General features: G+C 30.8%; 1 protein-coding gene across 5 annotated transcripts in view; it reads left to right on the top strand.

Annotated features, from left to right (window-relative positions):
* Positions 1 to 15849, top strand: part of LOC139502507 (uncharacterized) — a 77915-nt gene extending 62066 nt beyond the window's left edge. For 2 of the 5 annotated variants that reach the window (XM_071291991.1, XM_071291992.1), the window contains exons 2-14: positions 1943 to 2003; positions 4121 to 5122; positions 6098 to 6180; positions 7045 to 7106; positions 8011 to 8037; positions 8403 to 8554; positions 9662 to 9845; positions 11012 to 11182; positions 11673 to 11772; positions 12254 to 12409; positions 13165 to 13215; positions 13531 to 13548; positions 14825 to 14984. In XM_071291991.1, coding sequence (XP_071148092.1) covers positions 1952 to 2003; positions 4121 to 5122; positions 6098 to 6180; positions 7045 to 7106; positions 8011 to 8037; positions 8403 to 8554; positions 9662 to 9845; positions 11012 to 11182; positions 11673 to 11772; positions 12254 to 12409; positions 13165 to 13215; positions 13531 to 13548; positions 14825 to 14842 — 2076 coding nt within the window. In that variant the 5' untranslated portion in view covers positions 1943 to 1951 and the 3' untranslated portion in view covers positions 14843 to 14984. Of the gene's footprint in view, positions 1 to 1942; positions 2004 to 4120; positions 5123 to 6097; positions 6181 to 7044; positions 7107 to 8010; positions 8038 to 8402; positions 8555 to 9661; positions 9846 to 11011; positions 11183 to 11672; positions 11773 to 12253; positions 12410 to 13164; positions 13216 to 13530; positions 13549 to 14824 lie in introns of all 5 variants that reach the window. The other 3 variants (XM_071291993.1, XM_071291995.1, XM_071291994.1) reach the window with 3 other exon arrangements.
* Positions 15850 to 22728: the final 6879 nt, after the last annotated feature.

Raw genomic sequence — 22728 nt, 5'->3', positions numbered from 1 at the left:
AAATGGTAGCCACACTTAACTTTAAAACATAAAAATGATTCAAAAAAAAAAAAAAAAAAAAAACACACACACACACACACAAGACAGACAAAGTCTAGAGGTTCATGATATGCGGCAATTGCATCAAATACTGTATATTTCTAGCGATCATTTTGTTTCTAGGATTGTTCCGTACTTGCAAATTAGTCTATTGGTGTTATTTCTCTAGTAAAGCTATGCCAAACCCTTTGACTATCATGACTTTTGCTTAAATTATTCTTTCTGTCTAAATGTCTGAATTTGTTATTACTAATCGTAATAGACACATTGTTTTGTACTATACACAAAAATATCAAGCCAGAGTTTACAAGTTGTTTATTTCTAAAATGATGTCTTTGTTTAATGTATATTTACATTATGTTTTGATATTCAAATGTAAACACCTTGCCCAAGGTTGATTTAATGGAAAATGAAGTTGATATTATGTATAGACTTATCTTCTATCGATATCAGTAACAGTTGGTCATAGTCAGTGTTATATATATATATATGATAATAGATATTAGGCTTGAATGAAAGTCATGCAACTCATATTGTGTTGTCTTCATTGTTTTCATTCAAATCACTGGGTCAATACCTCTGTTAGTGGACTATCAGTCCCCGATGGTATCATCAGTTCAGTAGTCAGTACTTCGTTACCGTCATGATTATTTATTTTACAAAACTTTCTAATAATTTCTAAGATTGTCCGTTAATATTGATATTAATGTTAAAATTGTAAGACTATTTTTTGGGTTATATAGCGCTTCAACTGGTTACGTTCTTATACATTCTCGGCTTTCAAATAGTCGGCTTTGAGCCTTTTTTTCGTTTATTGACCCAAGAGATCAGTTCCACGCTCTTTGTCTCTTTATATAGGTTACACAAATTTTGGCAGTTTCAAAATACAACAAAACAAGGGTTAACCATCAACAGATATTAATGCGTAAACCAAAATATCATTCAAAAAATTGCTTGATCGCCTTTCATGCTCATAAGGAGATACTGCTTTATGAAGAATTTTGACGACTCATATAAAAAATAAAATATTTTCTTTTTATAAATAATTGATATAAAATGCATGTAACTTGTATATATAGATTGTTCATAATCCTATTTTAGATGTAAAACTTGTTTTAATCAAACATTGCATTCAGCGATTTATACTTGTCAATTTATGCAACTATAATTATTAGTTAAATAATCAATTATTTACACAACAGTTGATAAAGTAAGAATTTATCAGGAAACGAAGGTTCCGAGTTCCTAAGGCATAGTTAACCTTTGAAGAATTTTCCTACTCAGTTTTCCTATTGCTGTTTTGTCCTTTTTTGGTCATATAGCATGTATAGATCGTTATAATGAGGCTACATTGTTTTAAAAGTCGGGCTGTCCAACGTTCCTGATTAAGGTTAATAATAAAAAAAAAAAAAAACCCGATTCGGACAGATATCATTTATAAAGTGTTGTTATCATATATCATTATCATCAAGTTTGACGTTCCATTACTTAAACGGATAAGATGCAAATTATAACATCGGAGTCATTCATTGAAGGTAATAATTTTGAGGTTAAAATGCATTCTTCTTTTTTCATTACTAAGTTTTTACAGGCTTCATTCATACTCCTTAGAAGAATAAAATGTGCATAAGGCCTTTCATTCAATTCTATGAATACGAAGAAGCATCATAACAAAGCTATAAGAGAACTTGTTTATTGATCCAGCATCATCCTCATCTACCCCTGCGATCAATGTTATGTCTGTTTTAAATGCTACAGTCCACGTCAATATTAACCTTTCGCCTATCTCGACACACCACACCTAGGTGCGATCAAGTTCATATGTGTTCTAGCATACTAAATTAAGTTATTCTTAGCAACAGTGGTCATAAATCTTTATATCTTCATCTACTTCTCTTTTCAGATTCAAATTATGGCGAGACTGGACGTACCTTTGGTTTTTTGTGGCTCTATGTTTTATACAGGTAAGTTTTTACAGGTGAAAATTGAATTATTGTACACTTGTGCATTTTGATTCTTTTCTACGCATTTGAATGAAAAAGCAATTGACTTGATAAATAGATCGATAACGTTTATCACCTTATAACAAGATTGTATTAATCTTCATTGATTTGTATTTAATTTTCCTGACTGTAACTAACATGTATTTTTGATGTGAAAAATAAAAAGGGGGATGCATATGACATTGAGGTGCTCATATCTTCATTAATTTGTATTTAATTTCCTTACTGTAACTGTTTAACGTGTATTACATTTTTGATGTGAGAAAAAAAGGGTGATGCATATGACATGGAGGTGTTCATTTCCCAAATCCATTTTTTTTTTCATGTATTTCCTTTATCCCACTTTTTCGTTATTTTTCCAAAATTTCATCTCATTACCCACCACATCCCTCATTTCCACTATTTAAACCCTAAATATATATCACATCCTTATTTTTCAACTTTTTATATCCCACATTTACAAGCGTATCTGCTATCATAATCAGTCCCCATATAATGACTTATCATTTAATTTTATTATCCAGAATTTAATTAAAAACATTGAAGTTGATTCAACTCCGGTGTACGTGTCTTTTACTTCCTCTTTTCCCGCTATGAGTTCAGTAAATAAAGAATAGAGAAAATACGCCATTACATAGTAGAAAACACTTACTTTTCGTATCGAACGAACGAATGCAAATGTCACGTCCAAAGCGCTTTTGTGCATTGTCTGTCTTCACGAAAGCTCAACGACCACCCCCGTTTTTGAAAGCCAGTGATGTGTAAATACGTAGACACTTTTAGAGTTCTACTAGGGTTCGCACAATAGTGAATAACGGATAAAAAATGCAGAATATATGGCAAAAAAAACCCAATGTTTTAAAGACCCTTTATATATATGACCGAACAACCTTTTGATTAGTAGAAGAGGGTTCGTAAATTAAATCTCGAATCCCTCATAGCTGTATAATTTCATGCATGCAAGGAAACTGAGCCTGCCGCCGGTTTAAATTTTTTTAAATACATATGTTTTTAGTTATAAATTGAATAATTAATGACTGACTAAGCATTCAGCGGCAACTATTACATGAATATTCTGGTCGAAAAGGCGTTACAGATCTACATGAATATATATATTCAACATTAATTATCACTAAAATGAAAGGATATTACATTGGATATGATAGATTGATTGTTGGTTGCTTAACGTCCAGTGCAAATGTTTCAACATGTTAAGAACGAGAACAAATGAACAATACATAGGTAAGTCCAGTAATAGTGGACAGCGAACGTGGCTGCGTACTTGTACATCTGACATAGCCAAACGTACGCCCCACTGTGTCAGGATTTTATTACCGGTCGGAAGAAAACGTGTAGTATAGTATTTCTATTCTCCAGCCACCCTCGGAGATGAAACAGTTGCAAAAAGAATTAACTATAATGAAAGGACCATATAGTTTTTCAAAATGACATTACTTTGTAAAAAGGCCACACAGTACACGCCTGACTCAGTTACATTAGGATTCAATGATATTGATCGCCTTCAAATAAGATACTGTCATAATAAAACTGTCAATCGATAAAAATAAGTTGTGTTTTGCAATATTATTTAACATTATTTCGAAATTAAAATATATTTGTTTAAAATTCATAATTATTGATTAATTATGTTTAATATATATATAAAAAGAAGATTGTATGTTGATTGTTGCTATTTTTAGACACTATATAAAAAAAGAAGATATATATATTTACAAAGTAAAATAAATTCATATTAGAACGATGCATAGCCACGAAAATACATAAACTATAAACAGTCTGTAACAAAATAAATGTCTATAAAATGTTTTATGATAGGCATGCATAACGATAGGCAATATTGAGATTAGCATTTCTCGAAAAATATTATCATTTCATTGTACAGCTTACAAAGTAAATGTATACTATGTGAATTTTGATTTTTGGAAAATAAAAACTATGTCAATCTTACTTTAACAAATGGAAACCAGTAGCCTAGAACATGTTATGGTTGTTTTGATCTTCAATACAAATAAAAACATTTTATGATATTGATGAAGTTATTTTTTCTTTTTTTTCAGCGGTTCTTTTATTTCATCTCACTGACCTGACAGTCTCCCAGAATACAACAGATAGCAATTCCATCACTACCATTGCACCAACTTCTGTGTACAACGGAAGTAATGTGTCCGTCACTGATAGTGGAGCAATAGAAATGTTATCATCAAATCTATCATCTTCTATTTCATCTAACAACACATATGAAACTGTTTCGCCATCGTCATCATCCATGTTCATCGATTCAACATCAAATTCAAGTATCGATATATCGGTATATTCAAGTATCGATATATCCTCTTCCAGTCTAGTTGATATACTGTCATCCTCAAACAATCTAATTGAGACAATGTCTGTATCGGATAATCCTGTGACAGAAAGTATGCCTATTATGCAATCATCGAATAACATTGTTACAGTTACAAGTGTTTACAATTCGAATTCAATTAATCAAACTAGTTCAAGTCAAACTACTGCAGGTTCCCAACCTGAAATGTCTACAACACAGACAATAGACATTACAGAAACAAATAGCCCGATGATATCTACAGGACTTAATCCAATGACAAGTATAGATTCATCACCATCGTCAATAGAAACTATCGAATCGTCTGAACCAATCGATTTAGAATCGTCAGTATCGGAATACCTTAAATCATCCGACCTTGAAGCAACTTCGTCAATATTAGCCACAGAAAATCCTTCTTTGACAGTCGGTACTGAAATGACATCAACACCCATTGCAGATGCGTCATCGACAGTATCAACTGATTCATTGAAATCGGACATGCCAAGCAGCTCGGAAACACCAGTATCGTCAGAAATTCAAAGTGCTTCCAGTAGTGTTTCCTCTCTTGGTATCGTACCATCGTCGACAGTAATCCAAGCCGCCAGTAGTTCTAATATTCAAGTATCGAGTTCAGTTTTACCGATGACAACGACGACGTCAACAACTACACCTACACCGTCAACCACGACTATACCTCCTTCATCAACGTTAGCAGACGACATTCCATCATCAATAGGTATGTTCTTTTGGCAATCTGTAAATGGCCTTTAATTTAGGTATTCAATGTATTATTTCAAAGTTAGTTTTACGTCTATTGTTTGACGACAAATTTCAGAAACAATTTTGTTTCACATTGACTGTTGTTATTGATCTCTTGCATGCATGCATGATGAATAGAATACAGCGTTATTATAGTGTAAATAATGCCCTTTTTTGAATGCTTTGTTTTACGAAAATGAATGTAGTGATTATGACCTTGAACAGTTTTGGCTGTTTTAATTTGTTTTATTCTGGTTTTCAATCTTTACTAAACTTAGCATTACTGTTGCAGCTAAAGTCAGAAAAGTCCGGTAAATGTGCGTTATTTTTTTAATTACAAATACCATAAGAAAACACGGTGGTTGCCACTAGTAAAGCTGAATATGCTTTCCATTCCTGAACAACTCGTACATGAATACACCCTCCCTGTTTTATGGATTTTGCATTGCTCAGTCTATAGTTTCTATATGGTATTATGTGAACTTCTCTGTCTGTTCGACGTCATATATTGTTCGCTATAACAATGTGAGTTTCTCTAGACTTATGAGTTTTAAATGTCCCCTTGATATGTCTGGCTCTTATTGTTCAAATTTTTGACTTTGTTTAATCGTCTATGGACTCTTTAACGCAGTTGATATTGGTAAATAAAGGCAACAGTAGGGTACCGCTTTTAAATAGTTATAAATCGATTACGCGAAAACAAATCCAGGTAACAAACTAAAACCGAGCTAAGCATATCAACTATATGATTAAAAAAAACGGTACAACAGAACCAAACTCTAATATATAAACCGACTTTCTGATAAGAACTGCCATATTCCTGACTTGGTACAGGACATTAAAGTTGCTGTAGTGATCAAAATACTTTTCAAAATAAGTTAGTCAAATATATGCCAAGAACAAAAAGAATGAAACCCTAATAAGAATGTATGGCAAACGTTTTCTGTTTCAGATGGAAACAGTTTATTTGAAGTAAAGGCATCATTATATATCATATGTGACAACATAACCAGCAATGAGGATCTAAGAGAATTTGTGAGTACCATTTCAATCACTAGCTTGATTTTGATTTGACTCGATACCATTTATTTAGTGAACCACTTTTAGTGTGAACATATATTTATTCTGCATAATATTTGTTTCCCCTGGAAAAACTATGAATACAAAAGTTCCCGAGAACAAACATTACATTATATTATTTCCACCTTCATAATATATTATAATGCTATTTGCTGCTAATTTGAATTCAATATGAACTACTGTGGATTCCTTATTTTCGTGGGTATCAATTTTCGTGGGTTGTCTTGAGAACAAATTGCATTTTCGTGGATATGTGATTTCGCCGATCTTTGTATACAAAGTGGAAAATTTGTATTTCGTTGAACATTTAAATTCGTAGTTCACCTGTATCCACTAAACCCACGAAAATTGGTATCCAATGAATAATAAATGAATCCACAGTATACCAGCGTCAATTAAAAAAGAACACGTACACCTGATCGAAGCTATGTTTAACGATGTGGAATTGGTTTGTAGTGATTCTTTCTTCATACAGTTTATATTACACAATGATTCTTTAACATATGCTATACCGTGTTAACGTTTAAATTTCTTTAGTTGTGTTTTTTATACTCCGTGTAAGCAAGAAACTTCCATTTTAAGATAATGTCATCCATTTGTGTGTTTCATTTTCATCGGAGCTCGGTATTTTTGTGATTTTACTTTTTCCTAAAAACTTGTATCTTAAAAATGTCTTGCACATATATCTACATTGGCAGTTACATACTATTATATACATTAATCAACAGCATGGATTAATAAAATTTATTATTATTATTGTTGTCGCTCTTTAGAATTTATAATTATCCATTACCATCATTCACTTTGTCACCATTTTAGATACAAGAAAAGGTATTGGAAAACGTGAATGCAGTTAGAAAAGTTGTTGTTGTTAAGAATGGGTATGTGAAATTGTTGATAATGCTTCGTTAGAATACATTAAAAAATTAATTTTAATGGCAGAGACAGTGTTACATATTTCCAGTTTAGCAATAAAATATCTTAGTATTTTAAACAATTCTCCCCAGCAAGTATCGGCGAGTCTCGGCTTAAATCACAAGGTTGAAAACGCATATCCATGATCTATGTTCTTGTTTTAAATCTTTCAATCATATTTATATTCAATTTTATTGCAATTAAAAAATAATTTTTACAATGTTTGTGGTAATAAAAGTTTAAACAAACAATTAACAACAAAATAAAACAAAACAGTATATATATACCCCCCCCCCCCCCAAAAAAAAAAAAAAAAAAAAACAGTATATAAAAAACAACATAAAAATCATAAGTGATAAATTTACAATGTTATAGTAAAACACGTGCTGCCACTCTCACTTTTATCTATTATGTCTGTTTAGTTCACACATCATGGTAAATATAACGGAATTTGACGAGACTGTCATCAAAGTGAAAGGGTTAGCGCTATAAAACCAGTTTTAATCCACCATTTTCTACATTTCAAAATGCCTGTACCAAGTCAGGAATATGACAGTTCTTGTCCATTCGTTTTTGATGTGTTTTGTTATTTGATTTTGCCATGTGATTATGAACTTTCCGATTTGATTTTCCTCTTAGTTCAGTATTTTAGTGATTTTACCTTCTTGAACACACAAAAAAGAGGGAACAAAAGGTCCATGCCCTAACCTGTGCATATCATACTAGTTTAGTGCTTCGTGTCAGTTATATATAACTGCTTGATTGTTTCTGGCAAACCAGACAATGCACACTACTTATGTTACTTTATGAATTTACATGTACCATTATTTTATATGATGATTATGACGTTTGACGATTTTATGCTTTCAGGTGTCCAAACAAAACGAGGAGAAAACGGTATGTATACATATTTTTGTATTGTTCTTACTGAAAACTTCCTTCATTTAATGAATCAATTGATTTCAAAGACAAGAAATCTGAATAAATGTGATATACAACACAGTTATCATAAATAAGAAAACAGTTTTGTTGGATTCATATAATTTCAATGATGATACGAAGTTCATGTAGAGTATAACTGGTGTAACGGATAAAAAGCAAATTTAGAAATGTCTTGTTAATAAACTGATTGTTTCAAAAAATAAATATGATGGAGAGAAGTGGGTATAAATCTTTTTCATGACAAACAAAATGAATTTTTATCAAATGTGTATCTTTGTCAGAGTTGTCATTTACAAAGTGTTTTTTTTTCTAATTTACAGTGCAGCCAGTTCATTAACATCAGAAGTTAAAATTTCTGTCGATGCCAATGAGGCGGCAGAAAATCCAAAAACAGTCGCAGATCAGATTACGGAGGCATTTAAAAACAATACCAAATTTAATTTAACTGACGCCAATGACTTTAGAGCCTCAGGTGAGTTTATCATTACAATACCCAAATTTGCTGGCAAACGTAATTAGCAGTGCTGATGGGCAAATTTTACATTAAAACTTACCTTATTCACTCATTATAAGAAATGCACCTGAAATGTCCAGTTTTTCTGTGCCGAGTCTTGACGTTCTATATCGTCCAATCTGGATAAAAAAAAAATCACATAATTGAGGTCAAAGTTTTGAATAAGTTTGCAAACATTTCTAATTCAAAACAAATGTCTGTAAAATGCCGAACTGAAAATAATAAGTATAATTTTAATTGCATAAATTTGATTCATTAAAATATGCCATACCGTCTAAAAATGCTTTCAATGTTCTATATATTTCGTGAAATCAGGAAACTTGCATCTTAAGTAAAAAATCATCTCCATATATGACATTTTTGTTACATGTTTTTCAGTAACTGTGTGTTAGATAAGCATATTTATAATCAGCAATTTGATAATTATTTTCAACAAGGTAGTCCTTTTGCTTTGAATGACAGTTGAACGATATTAATGCAATGTTCTAAAAAATATGTACGTTTTCACTGTATCATATTTACATGTGTGTGTGATGAGGTTCTTGCTTATTTTTAACATGTTAACAATATACTCATCATATATACCAGGATTAAAAAGGTTTTGTACTTTCGACAAACACACGTTTCGTCTACCAAGGAGCATGAGGACCAAACATTCCTAAACGTTTTGCCAAAAAACAGATCGTATTCTCAGCATCAATAATCCACTAACTATGTTTTAGACTCAGTATGGCTACATTACCATGACGTTGTCAGTTTGCTTTGAACTTGTGATTTTGAATGAAGCTTTGGTATCTTTCGTCTCTCTTTTGCTATAATAACATAAAAATATGTATATGCAAATTTCACAACTCTTCCAAAAATAATTAGATTTTACTGAGATGAACGTACATCCAAATTTGCCGTGTTTCCTCATTTCTTGTCGTTTGTGAAAACAAAATAGAAATGAAAGGATATGTTGTTGTAGTGTATTCATTCTTGACAAAAATCCTACAACAAATGAAGCAATCGAATTGCTTTTATCTTAATTTTTTATAAACTAATAATATAATTATATCTTTTCAGCTCAAAACACGTTTAATGATTCATGTAAAGCTGGTGTTTGTAATAAACTTTATGGATACATGTGCACTAGAATAAATTCAACACATGGCACGTGCACAAGTAGATGTAAAGATAAAACTTGTTCTGGCCATGGAACCTGCAGTACCATAGTAACAGATAGTAACGATTTTGGACATCATTGTTCGTAAGTGTATATATGTTAATCATGTACGCTGCTCATGTTTTCTTCAGAAAATGCCTGTTCAATCAGAATTAAAACAGTTGTTTTCAATTCGCTATATTGGTTGATATAGTCTACCGTTTGATTTTGTAAAGTTTTTTAGACTTCCCTTTTTGAAATTGCCTTGCAATTCGAAATTTATTTAATACTGTTTTTAACGTTCCATTATATTTTTCTGCTTTAACATTGTTCAAATTTACAAAAAAGTTCTTCAGAAATGTTATTGTCCATATGTCACTTTGTATACATTTTTCATTGAATGTTTATCATATACCTCATTAATATTATTTCCTTTTGGTCGTCAACTTATAGAATTTTATAAATTGTATTTTCAATCGAAATGTTACGGGACGAAAACCGATCTAATAAATTTGTTAAAACCACAAAAATTGATGCCCACGAAATTTAATGAATCCACAGTACTAAAATTAATTAAAACCAATAAACAAACATTTCCCCTTTAAAGGTGGTATGGCAGTATACATTAAAAAGGATAGAGTTTGTCCATACTTTGCCAAAATGTAGTATATATTGATATATGCTAAAAAATATAATGAAAATTATAGGTCATTGCGCATTGTCACAAGCTACAGGTTGTGCAAAATGACACATGTTGAATGGATTATACAGGAAAAACATCATTATGTGATTAACAGCTAAACCAGAGACATTAAAACACATATATGAATATGTGTTTTCAATTTTAGCTTTCAACATTCGATTACAGCTTTGAACATCTTTAAAAGAGAGGCGAAAGATACAAGAGGGACATTCAAACTCATAATTTGTAAATAAACAGTCAAACATAGCTAAAACAGAAAAAGACCAACAACCAACCAATAGTTAACAAAATACAAGATAGACAACTAAAAACTTAGCAACATAAACCCCACAAAACACACGGGGTGTTCGCAAGTGGTCCAGAAGTCGTGTTACTCATGTTAATACAATGCCAGTAATACGTCTTATTTGGTATGTAACATTCGTGAAAAGAGGACGGGATTGTGGTAACTACATTTGAAAAATATCCGCTATCAATTGTGAAAAAAGTAAACTGCATTAAATTCGAATATCGTGTTTTGCCATAAATTGCTATTTCTATCAATAATTTTTGTTCCTCTTTGATATAGGTGTCACAGTGAAGAATATTATAAATATGAGGGAGAAAAATGTGAAGACAAAAGAATGAAATGGGAATTAGCTGTTGCAATAGCAGCCGGATCAGGGGGAGCAGTTATTTTAATCTTAGTTTTTGTTCTAATAATATGCTGTTGCTGTAAAAATAAAGGAGACAAGTATGGGTATGTTTTAATTTATTTTTTTTTAAATTTAAAATTAATATAGATCATTGATTTTTAGACTTTATGTACATTTTAATACCTAATAAGTTTTTACATGTTAAAATGTATGTATGAGCAAGGATTTGTAAAGTAAGATGCTACTATATAAATCCTTGGTATTAGACAGTAACGTATAAATTCTTTAAAAAAAACTTCATGCAGAGTTATTGTTGATAGAGAATTAGGATGAGTGAAGCAAGATATTATTTTTATGTTTGCGGTCTTTGAGGCAGAAACGTATAAAATGTCTTTTAAAATGATACAAATTTATTGTCTATTAAATTATCGTATCTTAATTTGTCTGCCCGAGGTTCTGACATTTGCAGCATTTTCTCTTGCTGAGCCATAGCTCAAGTCGTCCTAGTATTAACCGATCACAATCTGACAGTTTCATGTGAAGTATAATTATAACCATTAGTATTAACACATTGCTTGATATCGTGAAATTTAGATATGATAGAAGACACAGCTATGAACCAATGTCAGATGTTATAGGAAGATCCGGACCTGCGTATTATAGAAATGACTCTAAAAATCAACAACCGGTGAGTGTATGTGTCTTTATTAAGCAGATTCGACGAATAAGTCGAAAAAACAAATCATTACCCAAAATTGAATCTACCAACTAACCATTGAAATAAATTTCAAACAGTTGCAAATACAATCATTATTGGCTTGGTTTATTGTTTGTTTGAATTACAGACTTCATATCGAATCTCTTTATTTTGATAATGAGTGCTCCTGATAAAAATAAATACAGAAGATCACTTACCTTAAGTAAAAAAGCGTTTGAGTCTTATTTCAAATGTCATTATAAAATGTTTTAATGCTAAATGATTGAAGATGAACAATGCAACTTTCATTGTAAATGTATATGTCCCGCAAGAGTAATTGCCGAAAAGAAATCAATCACCTTATACCTATTGATATCAAGCTTTGAAAAGCTTTTTATTTTTATCAAACTTTTTGTTGAAGGTTTCCATTGTAATTGATCTGATTTCATAATAATTATATTGTCATGTATTTTTTTAGGGGTTTACAAACTTAGGTTATGATGATGATAAATATAGTGACTATAGTGATCCAAGTCAAACACGGCCCCCAAACGGACAGTCATGGAATCCGGAGGATAGCAAAGACACATATGCAAAAATAACTGAACAGTTAGACCAAGAAAAACGTTTTGAGGTACATTTTATTACTTATGAATTATTTCAGTTTTTCGATTATGCCTAGATATATCATTTCATGAAAGACGGAAGCAGGCTTATGATTATAGATTTATGTGTCCATTTGCTTCGACTGTCCGTTATTTTGGTCCAAGTATACATTACTGGTACACACGTGAAAGGAATCAATTAAAACACTGTCGAACAAATTTAAATGTTTCGAAGGACTCAAAATTAATATTTTTTCACAAATAATTACCAAGTAAGTGTATTTATATTTTAATGTTTAAAGTAATTTTGGAAAATTAAATATATCGCACGGTCTAATCTTAAATTTAATAGTTAAATGAAGTACAAATCTCGCAAATCGATCAATAGAGACAAACCAAGGTAACTGAGGGAATCGAATGAGCTTAACAAGCAGAGAGACTGGATGCGTTGAAAGGTTATGATATTACGGCCATACATGCAGCACCCGTCATTTCAATGCACACTTTATCAAAGCGCCACATTCGGAATTACAAATCAATCGATTATATTACATATTAAACCAAAAATTATCATTGAAAGATCGAGAAGACCGTGCAAGTATTGTCGTTTGTAAGTTAAGACATCGACGTATCCTGACGATGACCGTATAACTTATGTTATATCGGAGTGTAAATATTTATAAAATAAAAAATCGCAAATAAGGTTGATATTAGAAATATTCAAATTAAAAATCAATGGAAATAAACCCCTCCTTAGTATTATATGTAAGTGTTTGTTTCATAGATTAAAAGACCACAAGTATCTGGTAGTATACGACAGAATTCAAGCGCGGAGGTAAATAAACATTTAATTCAGTTATAGTTATTTATCATAAATATAGATTTTAAATACTAGACACATCTGTATTGTTGAAAATCATAAGTTGATCTATAGATGGTTTTATCGTCGTTATATTGCTACACAATTTGGCAAATACCCCAGATTTTCTTAATTACTTATTTTACAAAACATATATCGGCAACTATAAAGTGCTTATCAATGAAAGTACAAACAAGTATACATGTACTATATAAAAATGACTTTAAAAGCCTATTTAAAAATTCCCTGCAAGCTAAAATATTGTTAAATGCTTTGTTTCTCTCACTATAGTCAAATCCCAAAGGACGGGTAATAATTGTTTTAATAAAAGGCTGTGGTAGTACTTTTCTTGATTTATTTTAGTTAGATTTCTTTTGCCCATTAATGAGTGTGTAGATTTTGGGAGGGTCCGTCAATTCATTTTTCTTTATTGTTTTAAGACAGTTTCTCTATCCTTTACATTTAAGCATCCCATTATTCTCTTTTCTTCTGATTTTCGCATTCTTCTTATTCTCTATTCTTTATTTTTTATGCCTATTTTCTATATTGCTTACAATTCTCTGTAGTATTGGCCTATTATTCTCTATAATCTCTATTCTTCTGTAAACCCCATCGAGGCCTTCAATATTTGAATTTGAATTTGACCGAGAGCAGAAAGGTTGATATGAATACAGCCAAAGCATTAGTAGTTAGCTTTAGGCGATTCCAACTTAGATTTACTTAATGTTTCCAGTGGAACTTATGGTTTTATCAAAACTTTATAGATCGTGATCAACTAGAATTTACCATCTTTAAGATATTTTTTTTAAATTGTACAGTATTTGTTGTAATAGTGAATGGTAGATGTAGTATAGTAATTGTAGATATAGAATTACTAGCAACACGACGCTTTAAATAGATATAGGAAGATGTGGTATGCGTGTCAATGAGACCACTCTTCATTCAAGTCACAATTTATAAAAGTAAACAATTATAGGTAAAGGTATGCCCATCAACACTAAGCCTTGGCTCACACCGAACAGCAAGTTATAGAGGGCCTCAATATTGCTAATGTAAAACCATTCAAATGAGAAATTGAAATTCAGAATCCTGAACTCGCTTAAATTCATTTTAGTTCTTTCATTTACCACCTTATTTTACCAGATACATTGTTTACCAGTATCAACGTGTTTTAGTTTTAGTTCCTGTCTTTTCATTAAAGAGATCACTTTAAATAACAAAATGTAGAACGTATCTAAAATGAGTTGATTGATTGATAGTTGGTTGCGTTACGCCGCATTAGCACATCAAGGCTTTATCGCGGCGAAAAAAAAAATGAGTTGTATACCATGGTTACATTTTTACAAAGATTAAAATTTTATTTTCAAACTACATCATGAATAATGACTATCTATATCTTCTGTATTCGTACACTGCTGCTAAATACATTGCAATTTGAATAAGATAAGATGTGTGATACATGACCAAAAAAATAAACAACAAAACATTTTTATAAACATTATATACTAATGGAGAGTTGACATTCAAACTGCATCTTATTCATTTTATATAAATTAAAGAATGTTCATTTATTTCTGATTTACAGGCAACAACAGGATTTTAGAATACAACAGCAGCCATAATATGCAGAGAACAATATTCTTAATTGTAGTATTGGTTATTAGATGTGTTTAAAATATTTGGTCTTCCTTCATAATGATCATACTTTGTAGTTTCCAATAGATTGAAGTTTTTGTTTATATATATATATATATTCAAAATGCAATAACGAGAACAACGTTTGTTATATATTTGAATGATCTGATATTATGCTTTATTTGTTCATTCATGTTGTTAATTTTGCCTGTTTAGTTGATCTTGTTTACATTTGATATCGTCCGTTATATTCTTACATTCATATATTATATGTATGTGTCTACTAGAAATTGACAGACAAAATGGCAATTGTAGGAACACATATATTGTAAAAACACTTTTGGCGATATTTCGGATACTGATGATATTTTGTATGGATTAAGGTAGTTCAGGGGTATAGAAAAAACAAATGACTGAATTTTCTTATACTATACCAAAATGAAGATCTTACTATCGTTTATTATTTACTGTGATTGTACAATTCAAGATGGCGGTATACCCCTGAACTACCTTAAGAACTCGTTCAACCTTATATGAATATCAAAAAATGTATATCATACATTTAAGTTTCAAGATATACGGCAAATTTACAAAACTTTTGAAGAAGGTCTAGAAATGTATAAAAGAAACAATAGAATATCTGTGGTTGATGATAAATGGAAAAACGTTGAATCATTGACAGATATATGAAAACATATCAATATTTAAAGATAATTCAATTTGAAGGTTATGAAAGAACACAACTTGTTTTCCTTTGTATAGTCAATATATATGTCTACCCGTATAGTATTGAGCTAAGTCAATCTCTGTCATTGAATCTTGAGAGTGCATTCAGCATTACTATATAATATATTTTTACGGAAACTAAACTCATTCATGAATATTTTTTATTTACAGTTTTATCATTTATCTTATGTGATTTACCGATCACATACTTTATAATGTTTTGTTTTGCTTTGTATATTGTTTTATTTTTTTCTCGAACAGAGTCCTTTTAGACATATTCCCTGAAATGTAATTTATTTTTGATTTTCATATTTGGATGGACTTTGAATACATTTTCATATTGTTAGCTATATATTTATAATGTTTTACATATCATTAGCACATATCATACTTTTGATATTGGAATTAATGCCTGGGTCACTATAATCCTGGTATTTATGATGAGTTTACTTGTTATTATTTGTTTTCAATTGTTGCATAACCTCTTAAAGACATTTGCACCGTATTTTACAGTATATTGAATCTATTTTTTTAATAGAATGTGGCATAGGAAAGAAAAACTCGACGCTGATAAGCACATTTTATATATGGTGTTTTTTTACATATTGTATCTCAACTTATTTCTAGTAGTTGGACTGTGGTCCATAATCTATTTACACTATTTACACTACATAGAATTAATAGTTGATACATGTTCGAACATTTTTAAAGAGATACTTTTAGTAAACGAATTGCAAAGTTTGCATTATAGTATAAACTTCAGTCCCCTGTCATAAGCAGTCCTTAACTTTTTACAAAATCTTCTTCAAATAAACCCAAACACCGATTTTTATTTCATTAATTTTTGTATCAAAAACTATGTTTTATCGAAACCCGTTCAGACCACACGTTAATAATAAATTGTCATCAAAACATCTATAGATGTCTCAATTGCCTCACATATTCTTCATTAACTGATCCAAGACGCTAAAATAAACATCATGAATCTGATATATACCTTCCTGGCTTTCTAGTGATTGGGGTTGCACGTTCTAGACGCACGAAAGTTTGTAATCCGGATTTGTTTTCTTTCAATCGATTAACTGTTCACAAAATTTTTAATTTTTTGAAAATACTAAAGCTTTTCTACCTCAGGCATAGATTAACTTAGCTGTATTTGGCAACACTTTTAGGAATTTTGGATCTTGATGCTCTTCAACTTCGTACTTTATTTGGCTTTTTTTCTCTAACTTTTTTGGATTCGAGCGTCACTGATGAGTCTTTTGTACGCGAAACGCGCGTCTGGCGTATGTATAACATTTAGTCCTGGTATCTACTACTGTTGCATTTATTTTTGTTTGCGTTGAATATTCATTACATAATTTTCCAATGTCCTATCTTAATCGGTATACAGTACACGCACAGCACTGTTAGTATGTCACAAGAAGTACTGTAACGGATGATAGCAAGCCTAGTATTCTACACTTGACACGAATTATCATTGTCATGTTAATTTCCTATAAATCGACTGTTTAAAAAATGGTGATACTAATAAGTCACAGGCATAGACACCCCTAACTGCATTTTGCTTAACTTTTCGGAGTTTTATGATATCAACGCTCTTCAACTCTATATAAAACTGGCTTGCAAACCATTTTGAACCGAGCGCCACTGATTAGATATATGCTGATCAAACGGCCTCTGTCGTATGATATTGCGAACCTTGTATTTTTGATGACATTTTCAATGAATTTGCTTTAGAAAACTGTTGCATTGTAATAAGTGAATTCGTCTTAATATGTAAACGTCTATCTTCTCATATACATCATTCTCAGTTTATATAAATGTTTTGAGAATACATATGACTTTTTCAAAAGATTTGAAAAACATGTTGACTTAAAACATTTTGATTTAATTATATCACGGCATTGTTTCTTCGTGAACTTCTACTCATTTATTTTCCTTTTCTATAGATTTATATTTATACATATTTATAAGCATTCACAGAGATACGCTGAATCTAATTCATGTACAGATAGTTATATTTCTATTACATCAGTGCGCAGAATTATACAGAAGAATGGCTCTTTCTCTTATGTCCATCATGATGCTAGTTTACCAAAGTTATGTATAAGAAAAGTTTGTCATTTGTAGTTAATTTATCTGATACATTGATTTATGTTTTAAATACAAAAACTTATCTGAAATGGAAAAATCAAGAATGTTAATTGTACAATATATTATGTTTTATATAGAAAGTATTTTTTTTATATTCCTTACAGTGGTTGACCTGTTCGGAGTCTAGTCTCATATATTGTTTAGGTATAGATAAACATATGATGGACAAACACAAATTAAACAATAAATCGGTTGAGTTGACTGAAAGTAGCTCTATTAAGAAGAGATAACAATTGCATGTTGAAAAGGTTAACCTCATAATGGAATAGGGAGGCGACATATATCAGAGGGACACTCAAACTTATACGTCGAAAAATAAACTGATATCGCCATGGCTAAAAATGAAAAGACCAACAGACAAACAATTGTACACAAAACATAACATAGAAACTATAGACTGAGAAATAATAATCTGGTTATCTATAACTTATGATTAGCATGATTCAAAACATACATTTCTAATCAAGTTTCCATTTCATATATATGTACAGATACACTGACATTTCAGAATTGGTTAATGAAATTTATGTAAAAAGATATTTGTTATTTCTATATTAACCCATGTTCATCTGAAATATAACTTATATGTATTATTCCACAATCTGCAGTGCATGTTTGTGTTAATTTCGAGCAAAGATTATTCCATTTATAGGCAGAAGTAGAGAAATAAAGGCAACACTAGTCTTGAAACGATTAGGCCAAAAAAAAAAAAAAAATCGTGGTCACAAACACATAATTATAAAATAAAAACAACAGAACAACAGAAAAAATGTACTAAAACAAAAACAAACGCCAACATACAACCGTGACCCATTCATGATGTTTACCAAACTGTTTGAATAATCGTTTGCTTCTTTTTATGAATCCCTTGTATGATTGTAGCAGGGATTGATACTATATATCCACATTCTCTTTGTCATACAGGTTTCAGTAAAAGGTAAAATCACAAAATACTGAGCTCCGAGGGAAAACTCGAAACGGACGTCCCTAACTAAATGGCAAATTCAAACGCCTATACACATCAAACGATTGAACAACAACTGTCATATTCCTGACTTGGTACATGCATTTGAACAGTCGCACAAAATTACATTATATCGACAACGATGTGATTACGAAGAGATAGCACTTGAATTGGTTAACATTTTACTAATGGAAAAAGTATCATTTGATTGCAAGTTTTTAAGTCTTAGTTATTGAAATTTACAATAATTAAAAATAAAATAACTTTAAAAAAAAAAAAAAAATGCATCAGCAATCCTTTTGAATGATGGTGGATAAATAAACCGTATGTAGTATTACGAGTAATACTAGTATAGTATATAGCTCCACAGTTAATATGGAACAGATTGTATTCTATGAAGTTATTGTAGTCTTTGGGAATAAAACCAAATTCCCATAGCAAAAAAGTCAGCAGGTCTATTCCACTGAAACTATCACATCGATAATCTACATACATTAATGTATCTTTAAAATTGTGTATAAAACATTTTACATGGCCTTACAAGTTGATCAACCACTAGTCAAATGATCACCTCCCGGTTAATTGGTAATTTCGGAACGCAGTGAAAAGATATAGGAAGATGTGGTTTAAGTGCCAATGAGACAACTCTCCATCCAAATAACAATTTAGAAAAGTAAACCATAACAAGGTCAATGTACGGCCTTCAACATGGAGCATTGGCTCATACCGAACAACAAGCTATTAAGGACCCCCAAATTACTAGTGTAAAACCATTCAAACGGGAAAACCAACGGTCTTATCTATATGAAAAAACGAGAAACAAGAAACACGTATAATCGACAACTACTGTACATCAGATTCCTGACTTAGGATAGGTGCAAACATTGTCAGCGGGATTACACGTACACTATCACAACATAGAAACATATTTAAAAAAGATATTTCCTGATAACCTAGCGTTTGTAATTTTCCATCCGAATATTATATAGGTTAATAAAATTATTGCAATCAGCGTATTTCGCTGCATTTCTAATTTGTACTGGGCTATAAATAGATCACATTGGCCAACCTAAAGTTGTAGTCAGAAAACTACCCCGCGGTAATCCTCTATTAAGCATAGTCAATTTACTGACAAATGCGGGCACATATTTGTGTTAATTTCTTGAAAGCCCTCCTCTGAATGAGTTCCGGCAACTACAATGAACGTGTCATACACCATTGTGTAAAAATGTCTATTTGGACAAAACAAGTATGCGAGAACGTTAAAAACGGGGAAAATCGAAAGTTCGCGACCAATTGTCAATTCCTAAAAATGAGACATAAGAGAAAGGCATGATATCAATATTTTCTTAACATGAACACGTACATGTGCGAAAAACAAAAGGAAAACTGTCTTGACTTAATATTCAGATAACAAATGACAAAATACAGCAAAGAAAATATAACAAAGAACAAAAAAAAAACTAAATTCTGGAAACAATACAACATGTCAAGTTGATCATATTTGACAAGGAATTCTTAAAATTTCTGATAAAGATTAAAATCAAAGGGTATATACGATTTAATTCAAAATGTCTAGTGAAATACAATCTTTACCGCGATCTTACAAAACAGACATAGTCATCATCGTTTCTCTGTGTAGGGTGGAGATGTATTATAATTAGATTAAAACATATCGTTTCAAATCTAACACTGTTTATTCTCTTTAAAATATTAATGACCTTTTCCTAATTTTCTGACGTGTGGTAATTATAACTACACTGTCGTCATGCCAAATTCATTATGATTTTGTCAAGCTGTTTCGTAATATGATCTATTTTATAAAGTCAACAATAGTATACCGCTTTGACATTTGTGAATTTAAAGAATCGATTGAAGTGACACCTTTGAATTTTCAACAGAATTTCCAGGTTGAAACATTTCTTGGAATTTCGAAATGAAAAAAAAATATATATAGAATTCCTAGACCTGCATTTTCCAATTACATCAAATGATCTCTTATCCTTTGCTTAGCATTTCTTATTATCTAATCAATATTTTGTATCATTCATCTTTTGCTGTCAAGAATTTTCCAAACTAAAATATGTTTCATTCACAGTATAAAAAATGATTAATACTAGTATTCGAACATACAGAATCTTTATTTGAATAATAACCCTGATTGGGTGATTTATGGGATAATTAAAGCTTACAATAAAACAAATACGGAAACTCCGTGTTGTTAATTTTTTTTTTTTGTATTATATAACTTTCATAATTTTGGATTGCCGATATTAAACCTTGATATCCATTTTTAAATGAATCTTCAACAAGCAACAATGAAACCAATATATTACACATTGCCAAATTTTAATGTCAATATGGATGCATTTTGTTTAAGAATTGCGTTCAATTATGCATAACAATAACTCAACTACAAGTATAATATGGAAACCTTTTTATGACAGTTTTAGGTAAACGTGTTTTGTCGTTGAAAAAGACTAGATATATAAAGAAAATGTACTAATTATTTCTTTTGAGATTAATAAAGGCAACAGTAGTATACCGCTGTTCAAAACTCGTAAATATATGGACAAAAAAAGAAATCGCGTTAACAAACCAAAACTGAAGGAAACGCATTAAATATAAGAGGAGAACAACGATACAACATTAAAATGTAACTGTGTCGTCGAAAATATCATGAGAGATGCTGAAGTCAGTATCATCAAAATATAATGTATTTTTTTTAATCGGCAATCCGTTTTAACTCTATGTGTTTGGTTTAGAATATATTACACCACGAAATATTTAATAAACTATTTTTAAGCTTACAAATCATCGCAACACTGTTCGATCGGTTGTATGAATGACATTATGAATGAAATCGCGTGCAATGCATTGATAAATTGACACGGATGAACCACAAAATCGTGACTTGGCTGGATTGATGCCTGGAAACATTATCTTCAGATGTCATGACCCTTCCATATTCTGAATATTATTAGCACTAAGTTTTAGGACGAAGTGAACACATTTCTAACAAATGATTTTATCACATATTTGTTACGAATACGTTGGGTTTTGACTATGTAATAACCTCAAAATTTCCCCGGGTCAAAAATGAGGTTATGGGTTATTGTGCCCTGATTCAAAATGACGTGACGTCATAGCGTCCTTAACGACAATGGCCAACAATGACAGTGTTTGTATTGAAAATTATGGGAATTTTGATACAATAGCTACTATTAATAATGTGTAACTAACTTTAATTGATTTAGCCTCAGTTATGCTAAAGTACTGGTTTTGTGTATTACAAAATAAGGGTAATGTTACAATAAATGTGTATACAATACATGATAAATAGATTATAACATGTCTTTTCCATATTTGCCTTGGTATCATTCCTCGATTTGATCTGCCATCGGCTAAAGCCTTGTGCCGATAAAGGAGTCTCGGGATGATACAAGGCCCGATATGGAAAAGGAAATGCTATAATATATACATATTCACTTCTATATCAGATATAAAAAAAAAGTAACAGGATATTTGTTTATTATATCGACCTTGTTAAGGATATAACTGTAAAATGTTTAATATTTAAATTTATTTTTGGTATCCATTCTTTGAAAATATCGATGATTTGATTTTATTTTGTAGACTATAACATGCACATTGATTCATTATAACATGTATAACGATAAATAAAATGTGGTTATATGATATAGTAGATAGTAATTTGTGCAAACGAACATGCACAATGTTATCAACTCTTGATATAAAAAGGATTTCCAATGCACATAATATCTATATATTACTATTGATACAGTATATCATATGGAAATTTGCAGAAAACCGTCTGACTCTCGCATAATTACATACCAAATATCACATCGATGATTAGTCGACAACTATAAACTTTATAACAAAAGATATGATAAACATATATCTATTGTTTCCCATTTTTAACTTCCAATTTCGATGTTGATACAATTGTTTTGGCACCGCTTTTCAAAAACATATTGCTTTGT

Source organism: Mytilus edulis, chromosome 14, assembly GCF_963676685.1.
Source record: "Mytilus edulis chromosome 14, xbMytEdul2.2, whole genome shotgun sequence".
In the NCBI taxonomy this organism is placed as follows: domain Eukaryota; kingdom Metazoa; phylum Mollusca; class Bivalvia; order Mytilida; family Mytilidae; genus Mytilus; species Mytilus edulis.
The sequence above is the reverse complement of the archived record's forward strand: the minus strand, read 5'-3'. Positions and strand labels throughout refer to the sequence as shown.